The sequence below is a fragment of the Merops nubicus genome, unplaced genomic scaffold, assembly GCF_000691845.1.
Source record: "Merops nubicus isolate BGI_N331 unplaced genomic scaffold, ASM69184v1 scaffold2311, whole genome shotgun sequence".
NCBI classification, from domain to species: Eukaryota; Metazoa; Chordata; class Aves; order Coraciiformes; family Meropidae; genus Merops; species Merops nubicus.
In genome coordinates this window covers 1-12,680 of record NW_008588801.1, presented here as the reverse complement: position 1 = coordinate 12,680, position 12,680 = coordinate 1, and the positions used below count along the sequence as shown (strand labels likewise).

General features: G+C 40.8%; 1 gene segment (V, D, J or C); it reads right to left on the bottom strand.

Annotated features, from left to right (window-relative positions):
• Positions 1 to 3,889: 3,889 nt before the first annotated feature.
• LOC103781638 lies at positions 3,890 to 12,627 on the bottom strand (the record flags this gene model as incomplete). The annotated part of the segment is given in 5 exon segments: positions 3,890 to 3,920; positions 4,396 to 4,501; positions 5,683 to 5,730; positions 6,207 to 6,470; positions 12,588 to 12,627. Coding segments are annotated over 5 exon segments (489 nt in total), but the record flags the coding sequence as incomplete, so codon positions are not given.
• Positions 12,628 to 12,680: the final 53 nt, after the last annotated feature.

The following is a 12,680-nucleotide window of genomic DNA, read 5'->3' as shown; positions in this document are numbered from 1 at the left end:
ATGGCAACATCTCCTTCCCTGCTGATGCGCAAAGACTCTCTGGCCTGTCCCATCTTCCTTCTATTTTGGGTCAGGAGAAGTGAAAGGATTTTTCTGCATGCAGTTACTGCCTGTTTGTCCCCTCCTTTCTCCTTCCTATGCTATACATAGCTCAGTCTTCCTGCTGTAACTAAAACAACTCCCACAGACCCAAGAGCAGACCCAAGGCAGGAAGCAGGGGGGGTGCCTTAACCTCATTTGACTTGGGCTTGTGGTCTATCGTCTGCTGGTTTATTCCACACACTTCTCCCCCCTGCCATGTGCCACACCAGCCCTGTTCCCCCATCCAGTTTTGAGCTCCACTTTCCAGAGGAAGTGGCTTCTGCAGTAGGGTGTAGATGAGCATCAAAAGGTGCCCCAGATCTTGATTGTAGTGTGATGGAATTGGCGGTGCATTCTCTTCCACCACCACCCCACTCCCCTTCCACATCCTGTCCTACCATGTTATTTCCTGCCTTTGCTTTGCACTGTGATTTTTCTTTCCCAAAATAAACAAGAAAGCACAATGGGGTGTGTGTGCGTGTGTGTACACATTGTGGTAGTGGGAGGCTGAAAGCCTAATATCTGAAAGTATCTTTGAACTAGACCTAGAAATCAGTGTTTTGCAGATCACTTGCTAAGAGTCACTTTAGTCAAAACATTTAACTTTTTGTGTACACTCATCTCCTCACTCAGCAAATCTTATTACTGGGGTCCTTAACCTGGAAGAGGAAAGGTGAGATGTGGAAACAGAGGCAGCTGTCCTTCCTCCTTGACCATACACCTAGGAACAGTCTTGAAGTGCAACACAAAAAAAATTAAGATAGATATTGATTTTCAGAAGTGCTGCTAAAGGTAAATAAGCATGGAAACTTTTCTACCATATCCCCAAAGGTTCCTGGAATGAGGTTAATCAGATGGAAATTGGTGAAGTGACTTGCTTTGTAATTCAGATATGGTTTCGACAGGTTCATCAAGTTGTTCTCCTGTGCATGGCAGACCTAATCTTGAGCAAAATGTAGCTTCAAGAGCTGTCTGGAATCTTGCATTTAAAGAGCTGTGGGCTTTCTACAGCTGGAGAGAAAAGAGATTGGCTGCTGTGTCAATGGAGAGACAGAGAATGAGCTCCTGAACATACTATGAAATAATGGGGCTAATAGATGCAGAAAATTTAAAGTTGTTCCATAGCAGATGGGGTCAGTAGCTCTGTCACCCTCTGACAGGCCACCTGCTAAATGGTCAGGTGGCAGCACAGTGGCAGTAGACCAGGGAGAATTTGTTATGTTGCTGCTCAGCACTCTGGAGTCAGATCTTGTGGCAGGGATCCTAGTGTGGTCTCCACATGGGGAACCTTCTTCCACATGAAGCACCAGGGCTTTTGGCTAAAAGCATTTTCTTTTGCTGACTGCATACCCCAATGATAAGGATATTATCATTAATAGAAAGCACACAAGCCAGATTCCTCCCTGCAATTCAAACTCATAAATGAGGGATTTGAGGTGGACAACCACTGGAGGAATAAAAAGGTTGGTGTCTTCACTCACAGTGCAAGACACTGTGAAGACAGGAGCAAACCAACCTACGAACTAGGTGACCAGTCCAACTCCAATTGTATAGGCACAACCATAAAACAGTGGCATTATTATGAATGTATTTCTCCCTCTACTCACAGCCATATTGATGTCCTGCCATTGCTGGGAGCTCTGCCTGGGGACATTCAAGATCAGGCTAGATGAAGCTTTGAGTAGCTTGCTGTAGTTTGGGATGTCACTACTCATTGCAGCAGGGATAGACTAGATGACCTTTGGAGGTCCCTTCCAGCCCAGACATTCTATGATTCTGGCCACAATGAACAGTCAGAGAACCCTTCCAGGAAATGAAAATCCCACACAGTGTATTCACCACAAATGTAAACTCCCCCATTCATTACAGGCAAAGCCAGCCTTTATACTGCTAAATTTAAGGGCAGGACACCTGATGTTAGAGCTGAAGGCAGGGCATCTGGTGGTGATCTCCTAATTGGTTCCCACCCAAGGCTGGCCAGACCCTGAGTGAAAACCAACCAGGAAGGTCTTTCCTGCCTGGTTACGGTCATTATCCATATGTCAACCCTGATTAAGGGCTGTGGGTTTAAACTCCAGCACTTCACATTTCAAGCATGAGGCTTTCCTAAAGCAGAGTTCTTTGCAATGGCTGTGAATCCAGCAGGGTGAGAAAGACCCCATGAGGGGCAATCACCCTCAGCAGTCTGGCAAGGTTTTCCCTGCCACATAGTTTGGGCAGTGGACTGAGGTACAAACAATGTTCAAGCAGGTTCTGGAGGAAATTCTAGTGCCTCAGAAGAAGAGAGAGAAATCAATGTCACAAAAGAAGAAAAAATTCCTTTCCAGTCTTGCAAGTGACAGACTGAACCTGGAGGCACAGGCTAGTTCATGTCATTAATGCAAAGCAGGTACCTTGTTCTCCAGTGACACTCGGAAGTGGGGGACATTTAGAGGCAGGACACTTCAGGCTCCTGTGTTCCCCACAGCAGTAGACATCTGGCTTCAAGAACCTCGACCACTTACTAGTCCTCTCGCTGTGGGCAAGACGTATTTTACAGTTGTCTTCAAATAGCAGAGTCTCGTTCTTGGAGGAGAGGTGCTCTCCTCTGTTCCAGTCACTCTGAGCCAGCCACACTGTTCTCACCCAGACTTAGTAAAGATGTCCTGAAAAGGGACTTTGTAGCTATTTCCCCCTGCCACCCGCCCATGGTGGATCCAACCAGTGGTGGCAAACAGTGCTTTGTGGTCAAGTCAGGCTGAAGAGATCCTAACACCTCTTTCCTCTTTCACTTCAAAGGCCAATCTCACTCCTAAAGCTCATCTGGAAGGTAAAACAAGTTCCTACAGATAAAACTACAGATAAAAAAAAAACCAAACAAATTTCTTATTTTTGATAAGAATTGTTTAATAGCAGCCAAAGGCCTAAAGGAATGCGAAGACATCAGGGTGGTTGCCAGTACAACTGAAGAATTAAAAGTGTGCAGACTTTACATGTATGCGCTGTTTCCAAGCAGTGCACCCATGGGCAGGTAAATAGTTCCATATAGTTTTATGCAATGATTATAAAAAGAAATCAGGAAGTCTAAGATTGTTAGAATTAAACAAAAAGAACACGGATAGTCTGCATTTTTACTAAACACAAAACCAAGTAAACTGGTTTGAATTCAGAAAATATTACGGTCAAGTAGACTTTTAAAAAGACGAAAAAAAAAACTATTTTGTTCTGTGATGATGAAGTGAGAATTTCACTAAATGCAGGACTTCTGGGACATGTAGCAGCATATCTTCTAGGAAAAAAAAAAAGATACCTTGCTTTCATCTAGCTAAAGGTAGCAGGATATGGTGCACAGCACACTGAACACGTCTCGTTTTGCTTTTCAGAGTGTTTCATTTGCAACTGAAATGGTGTCTGTGGGGGTGCCCCCTAAGATGTCCACACCTGATAGCTACCAAAATATGAAAAATTCCCATTCAAATGATATTTAGCTTGCAGTTTTAAACAAACAGCATTGCCCCAAGCAGAAGTTGTGTGTCATTTTAACAGAAGTAATAATGATGTTTGGCAATTTATAATTATATCAAACTGTACTTCACGCAAAAAAAGGCATTATCATGCTAAATGGATCAGGCATCTGGGGGAGCACAATGCTAAAATTTTTAGGCTTATTTTTTAGTAGCTTTATAACAATGCAAATAAAGCAATTCAGGCTATAATGGCTGGCGTTGATAAACAGAAACAGCAAGTGATATCCTTTGTTTAGGAATGCCTGTGCTCCATCTTGTGCACAATGTTCTAGTAAAGACTCAGCAGATTTTTTTTTGGTACTTCAGAACTGCACCATCTGGTTACTTTCACTCCTGTAACAAAAATAAGGATATGTTAAATCATTATTTGGGATGCAGTCAAACATAGACCTAAAGTGTCTAGGCAATATAAAGACAAGAAAGAGACACTGGGCCAAAAATAATATATTTGGTCTGAGGTCTTAAAGTTAATAAGCATCAAACTTTCCCAACTGGAGACTGGTTAAGGGATGAACCTGGTGTATGAATGCAGACCAGACAAGGGATGGATGTAAAAATGGAAGGGAGAGATGTCTAGAAAGAAGAAAAATGTTGCATTTGCATGAGGGTAAGGAAAAGCAAATAGACTTGAGGGCTCAGCAAAGACAATGATATGGCCAAAGGAGTGGAGAGATTTTACTGCTGGTAGACACAAGGTGTATGGCTAGACTGCACACACAGTTATGAAAGAGAGAAGAAATCTTAATAACTAATGAACTGATCCATATGTTTTCTGTCAGAGGCCTTACCCCCCTTCATGCATACTCACTTTTTTTCCCACATAAGCATTGTCATCAGCACATTAAAAGTGATTCCTTTCATCAAAATTATTTTCAGTCCCAGCTGTGATAAAGACAGCATGTTCAGGTTTTCATCTATAAAAGTAACAGAGAATGAAAGTCACAAGAGCACTGAGACATCTCCCTTCAAGACAGACTTAAAAGCACTTCTTAATGAAGCTATTCTGTTTTGGGGTGACTGAGTCAGCTGGAAGGATAGCTAATGAGACCATGAGCAGGACTGGCTCCCTGAGAGATGTTTGTCTCTTCCAGTTGGTGTTTCAAGTGCTAGGTTTTCATTCAATAACCACTTAATTATCCAATATGCAAGTCTGCTAACCATATAGCTCTTTTTTAAATAGAAGGTATTATGAACACAGAATGATGGAGGTGTCCCTTCTTCCTCTCCCTAAAATTTAAGATAGGTAGGGGGAAAACAAGTGAAATTTCATTCAAAGAACACAAAGTCTACTTGGATTTCCTATTAATCTTAAGTTAAAAGGTGATTTTCATTTGTAAATACTTTGATCTATACTGGGGAAGCAGGGACCTGTCATCAAAAAAATCATTTTATGTTTATCTTTGAAAACCTTTCTCTGAAATGACTGATCAAACCAGCCACTTACTGATGAGTATTTTTCTGAAGTAGTGCTTTAGAAACATTTCGATGACTGGTTTCTTTTCAGCAAGGCTGCATGTTTACAAACGCACAGCTATTCTGCAAACAGGGCAGGCACAGAGGCAGGATCAGCACCTTTGAATTAGCAGGAACGGCAATTGCTTGGGCTCCAGAACTAGCTGGTATCTTCCACAGCCATGAGCTGGAGCAAAGCTTGCTCAGCTGCACCATATTTCTAGTGCAACCCTGCTTCTGAGCACACACTGCAGAAATCAGCCGCTTAGATTTTGGTTCATTAGGTGTCTGTGCACCCAAAAATAAACTAAACTTTTGTGAAATCTGAAATGCAGACAAGCATCCAGTAAGGCTGATTCATATCAGTGCCTTAAATCATTATGTGATGGGAGTAACTGTTTGGCTAGACCTAGCAAGAGCATGCAGGCACTGGCTATAGCAGTCACATAAAATTACCAACTCACATCTGAAAGACTACATTAGCCCAATGACTTCCAGTTTTGACATTTAAAGCCTGTGCAGCCCTTTAGGAAACTTTCAGTCTAAGCTTTTTGCTCCAACAGGAATTCTGCAAACAGGGAACACCAGTAAAAGTTTGGGAAGATATTTTCTTTAATCAAGACAAGCTTTACTCATAAAATACCTGTCCTGAAGTGTGGAGCCATCCCTGTAACACAGACAGTGCTGGCACCTGCAGGTAGCAACAATAAATTTAATTAATAAGAGAAATGTACTTTTTCAGAAGTTCATAAAGATATCTTTACTAAGAAGGGCTGCATTAGATTTTCTGACCAATAAACCCTCCCATTAACATTCATGTCTGCTGTTTTCTAAGCAAGCATAAAATATGATCCGATTAAACTTTAGTGTCCCATCAGAAAAAGGAATTTCAAGCTTTATAGCACACACACACACACACACACACACACGGTATGATTTTAAGATCTCTCTGCTGTGACTGTGCCAGTCTACTGACCCGTAATCATATTTCCACCAAGGAGGAAAGCAAAAGAAAACAGAAGCGACAAGGCAACATTCCTCTGGAGAGTGGGAGCATAATTCAGCATTTTTTTCAGGGTTGTGAGATGTGAACAAGTCCTGCTCATATTAATAGCACAATGACCACAGTAGATCTAGCTCCATACACACATCCAACAATATCATTACCACTTTCAGGATCCTCGCCCTCCAGTTCTCCAAAGCCCTCGTGACTTGCACTACACTGCATTTCCTCTTTCTTGGCCCAGTGGGTTGACAGGTAGCTTGCTTCCTGTTTGTTCTCAGATGTTGCCACCTCCACAAGAGCAGTTGTCTGCTTATCAGTGAAGCCAAGAGTAAGCCTCTCAGGGGAGTAATCTGTGATAAGGCACATTTCCAAATCTTCATCATCTTTAGAGATCAGCCTGTAGAGTGAAGGAGATGGAGTAACGTCTGGAAAGGAGAAGAGAAGAGAAGAGAAGAGAAGAGAAGAGAAGAGAAGAGAAGAGAAGAGAAGAGAAGAGAAGAGAAGAGAAGAGAAGAGAAGAGAAGAGAGAAGAGACATTAGATGATAGTACACAGTCATAGTTCCTTCAGTCTTAACATACAGACATTTAAGTATGGAGGATTTTCCATGACTCCAGAGAGCAGTTGCCTGATCACAGAGATCTTGTGCTAGGGAAACCGGGTGTCCACAGCAGATGATGCAGGAGCTACACAGGAGTTATGTTGACTTACTTTTTGTGGAAGACACAGAGAGGTCAGGCAGGATCCCCAGACCGTGTGAAATGATACTCATGTGGGCGTCCACACCCTAGATGTCCATATCTAACCTAGTCATTCCCCTCTGTAACAGCTCATTCAACTATTCTCTGCAGTCTAGGCTTCCTTTTGGACCTTGGCCTAGATGCACTCTTCTTGCTTCACTGCTAGGAGGTGTATGAGAAATGAACAACCACGGGGCATTCTGCCTTTTCTGCAAGTGTGTAGTCAAATCCACCATGGACATCCAATATCCCACTTCCTTCACTGATCCTAAGTAAAGGTGTCCACATTTACCATCAGTCTAAACAATAGTGTTCCTACAGCAGAAAGCCATAAAAGCCATTGCAAGATAGAAACACAAAGTTGCATTTAGAGAAAGAAAGATGAAGCGAATGTTTCATTATGTTCCACCCCTGCCAGTACAGTGGAAGATTTTTTAAACTAAATTTTACTCTACAGAAGAGGAGTTTGGGGAACTAAAGGCTGCAGATATGACTCCTGGAGTTTATTTCGGTTTTCTTGCTACTAGCACATCAGTTACACTACAATTTCCCACACATAGCAAAATGCTACCTGTGGCTAAACTCTTTTTTGCACATTTGGCCTTGTAAACTTGTACGCTAAGCATACATTTTATCTTGCACAGCTCTTGAAGTCTGATTCTTTGAGAAGATACTTTCCCAAATCTTTTTTCTTGAGTAATAGTATAATGTTATGGTATTGCAGGACTGTAATGATGAACAGACGAAATATGACTAAAGGTGTACGATAGCCAAGATGCAGATTTGGGGAACTCAGCAATCCTCTATCTGCAGTTTCCATTGGAATTCACAAGAACAGGTTTGAACCAGAGCTTCAATTCAGATTTATAAACTGACAAAGTGTTACCATGTGGGGTGAGAGTTTAGATTAATCTTTGTTTTGTCCTTGTTCACACATCACACTGATAAATGTTGTAGAAATACTAAAGACAGCTTAGCTCCCAGATGAAGTTTTCATTTCTTCCAAGGGGGAAGTCTGGACTAAGTCTTGGCTTTTAGAAACAGTTTCAAAATCTTATGCAAGTGCAGACCCTAGTTCTATCACTGAGATAAAAGTTGTTAGCACTTGAGAGAAACAGTCATACTTCTTTATTAGTATGATCTCAGAAAAAAAAAAAAAAAAAATCCACAAAGCCTAATGACTCATTCTCTGGCCCTTCTCAATTTCTCAAAAACAGCTATCATAGCTTTTCCTTGGCTTTGAAAAACTTGATGAGACTCTCTCTTCCACAGTTACACAGAATATGGTCTAACCTAGGTTCTGACTCCCTCAACCCCACTCCCCACCTCACATACTCCCAGTTATTGTTTTGGAAATAGATTTTGGTAAATTTGTTAAGGAGAGGAATCATTTTGATTCAGGAAGCCCTTAGGTTCCACAGTGTGACCAGAGCAAGGTCTGGAGCTGTTGCATACAGATTTCAGCGTAATGGTAAAACTGGGGACATGTCAATGAACTCAAACAGAGCCTTCATTTATAGCTCCTTTAGCTTGCTGATAGCTCCATATAAACTTGAGATCCTTGTTTTTCTGAAATGTTTTGGAAGAGAGTCGGGAGGGTCATTTGAAATAGGAGCAATTTCCCCAGAAGTTTTCAGAATGGTTTCTTTATATTGCTGTGTTTTTTAACTTTCAGAATAAAATTATTTTGAAATGATCTTAACAATCACTATCATTTTAAGAAATGGAAACATTACTTTTCAAGCAATTAATTTTCAACCCAAAGCATTTAGATACTTAATTCTCCTAAAAGTATTCTTAATGAATTAGGAAATTTTTTTAAATTTACAAAAAAATTATTGATGTCTCAGTATCCTCCTTACTTTCTTTCCCTTTTACAAAGAGTTTCAGAGAAGAGAAGGGGTTTTGAAGGCCTTTTTTTTTTCAGACACTTGCAGCAGCAGCAGCAGACAAAGCAAAAAATTTTTCATGCTTTTTTCTTGAAAGAAAATTATTTTGTGGTCAGGGTCAACATTCCATCTTTCCACAAATGTCATTCAGTAATCAACTTTGCTTTTTGTTCCCTTTCCCCTTTGGGTACCTCTTCCTTCCCTGGTTTTTAAGACTTAGAATCATAGAATTATTTAGGTTGGAATTTAAATCGAGTGTAACCATTAACCTAACTTTATCAAGTCCACTGCTAAACCATGTCCCTAAGCACCATATCTACATGACTTTTTGAACACATCCAGGGATACTGTCACACTGTTCTCCAATACTTTCAGAGCTTCACTTCTACTGTGCTTCAAGCTTCACATGGACGTTGAAGGCCAAGGTAATTTGACAGTACTTAACACTAGCTGGCTGTGATTACAATTTGGTATTCTCAAGGAGCTTGCTTCCTAAGCTTCCAGTATTTATAAAATGTTTCACAATATGACAGAAACTCACCCTTATCATTACGGCTTTGCTGAGGATCTGCAAAGCAAGGACCCTGTATCTGCTTATATTTTGCTTCCTCACACAATTAGAAGTCTTGTTATCTTAAAGTGTTAGCATCCACATATTAGAAAAGTCCTCTTTACCTGCTACAGCTTTATGAGACTAGTCTCACCACTCTGCATTTTGCTGACCCATGCTGGCTTTCACCATTTCCCCTTGATTCTCCTCTAATGAGGATTTTTGACTTAGGACCCCACTTCCTGTTGACTTTCCAAGAAAAATCCTCTTGCATATGTAAAACTTCCACTATGGCTAGTTAATTAGCAGGAACAGAGGGAGTAAAATACATGTGCAGCCACAGAAATCACTTGCTCTTATACTCACTGGAAACTTACTGTCTTATTCGTAATACATTGTAGAGTAGCAAAATAGGCAAAATAACTCCAAAGTGAAAGAAGTACTTCCAAGAGGAATCACATCTGAGAACTCAGATATACCTGGACAAAACGTGAATTTGGTACCAGCTCCAAATGTAAATTTGCCATAAGTCACAATATTACACAGTGACCCTATGCTTTGCAAAGTGATGCACTGATGTGCACATGTGCTGGATCGCGACTTGAGAATGTGGCAAGGCAAGATTCTTATTGGAACAATGTTACTAGCCAACTCCTCAGCACATATAAATACTTCCTCACAGAGGAATATTCGCAGAGTCCAATCTGAGAGGGAGTGCCACTACAAAATGTGAGCTTTTATTGTGCCCTGATGTCTGCACAGTTGTTGGGCATACAAGAGAAATCTCCATTCCATCCTCTCCAGAACTAGCAGCAGCTCAGGTACAATGGTGATGTTTATACTGGTAAACACACACAAGCAAGCACTCTTTAAGTGCAATATGTATTTAATTTTCCTTTACGCAGAACCACAGAGAACCTGAGCTACCCTAGACAGCTGAAGAACCAAGTGAAATGTAACCGTAAAATGCATTCACACCAAAAAAAGAGATCAGGACACAATGCATCAAAACCTCACTCTCTGGTTATGGTCAAGCCCAGCATCCCTTCCTTTACGTGGAGAAATAAAAGACCCCTGTCCCTGAAGCGCCTGTAAATTAAATGGAGAATGAGATCGTGGTTAATTCATTATCTAAGGAGCAAATAAAATCCAAGCACCAGTGACCCCTTCTCATTTGAAGCCATGATCATGGCCAAATAAATCTCTAAAAACATCAAAGAGATGAATTAAAAACTCCGCACCAGGACCAGATGGACTGAGCCTGAGAGACTTGGTCAAATTATAGCCACACTGTACGCAGTTGATGGAACTGTTCAATCTATTGTTGGTCACTGGCACTATTCCGGACATGGTGAGAGAATGTACAACTATATTAAAAATATAGCTCTACCAGAACACCAAAAACATGTTAACAGCTGGCGACCTATTACCTTCAGCCCAATTGTATTAAAGCACATATCAAGGCATGTCCTGTTAATCCACGACAAAGGGGTTTTATTAGATACTCAGGCTGTGCAGAAAACTTAAAATTGTTACAACTTAAAATTTGGGATGCTAAAAGATAATATCAACCTTTGGGGGTGGTCTTCGTGGATATAGCTAAGGCTTTTGATACTGTAAGTCATTCATACATCATTGAGGTGTTAAAAAGGTGTAGATGATTATAGCCCTGATTAAAGACTCATATCATAATATTACTACTTATATAGATATAAAAGATGAACAGTCCAACCCTGTTGGGATTCAGACAGAGGTAAAACAGGGCAACCACATGTCACTGATTTTGTTTAATTTGTGTATGGACCTGCTACTCTGTAAATTGGAAGAGATGGGTAATGGATTCCAACATGGTTCTAGTAAAATAACAGCCATGGCACTTGCTGATTATTTGGTATTCCAAAGTGATTCATAGAATGGAGTGGAAAAGAACATTGAAATTGTGGAAGCATTTTGTAAATTGATTTGACTTAGAACATAAGGAGAAAAGCATCATGGTTGTTACATCCAACCAACAAAAGATGCATATGTGGTGAACAATTGTCCTGCATGGATGGCACTCCATTAAATATAATTGAACCAGGAAAATTCTGAAAAATATTTAGACTTACAAATAGATCCATGGGTGAGCATATCAAAACTAGATTTAATAAATAAAAGTCAGCATTGGTTACATCATATCAAGAGGGCTCCATTAAAACCTCTCCAAAAGGTAGATATCTTAAAGAAATATACCAGTACACGATTGATTTACTTGGAAAACCACTTGGATGCAAAAGTCACATACCTCAAATCACCTGATCTGACTATTCATTCTTCCTGCAAAACCCAGACTATGATTCAGTTTGTTCTCCAGCCCTAATACAATTTCTCAGAAAGCAGAGGTGACATCTACCTCTTAACACATCCAGTAGATACTAGAGGAACCAGGGAATCACTGTTACTACTTCTGGACAACAGCTGCTGGCTTCTGAACTATATTTCGCTGCTCTCTTAGCAAACATTAGCCTTGGGTTTGGGTCGATTGAATTTCTCCCTGCAACAGCTCAATGTCCCAGATCTCAGAAATCTTACTTGCTTTTACCACTAGCCTGGTTCCATATATAAAGGGAAGCTGGTAGGTGTTCATAGACACTGTGTAGCTTGCCATAGCAAAAACCTTTCTACTCTCCCATCTACCCCAATCCACCTGAATAACATTCTTCAGGGAAATCCCACAATTTCCCACACACATGCTTCTAATGTCAGAGAAGAGACAGCTCACATGGGGCAATGTGAAGCTTGGTTCCACTTCCCCATGTGAGGCTTCCCCACCCTTTACTAGTAGCACCGTGTGACAGGCCTTTACAAAATGGGTCTCTACATTCAACCATGTCAGTGGGTTTTGGAGACCTTGGATACCTTCAGTCATGGATCTGACTCCAACAGAAACTAAGATATCCATACAGATCTCCACGGATCTCCTCTAGCCTCTCTTTGCCAAATGCCATTTTCCATGTTCAGCTGCACACTAATAACTCAGTTTGATTACAGCCACCTCAGGCATCATAGAAGGGAAGAACCTACTCCCTAGGTAGAAAGGAACACTCTATGATCCCTGCCTCAATGCCTTGCTGTGCTGGAATGTTAAAAAGGGATGGGCACAACATCAGGAACGCAGACTAGGGTGAGAATAACTGATGAAGTCCAGCTTCCAATTGGTCCATATTTCCACCAACAGGTGGGTTTTTTTACAATGCTATAAGCACCACAATATTTAAATCCATACTGTGCATTTTAACCAGCCAGTTCCTTTTCTTGCGAAGTCTCAGCACAGCCTTAGAACAGAACTGTCAGTTAAGATTTTAACAAGCATTAACCCACTTACTTGGCCCGACAATGACTTTAGTCCCTGTACCAAAGATGAACTTAAGGTTGTCACAATAAAAGAGCACTTTATCATAGAATCATAGAATCCTTT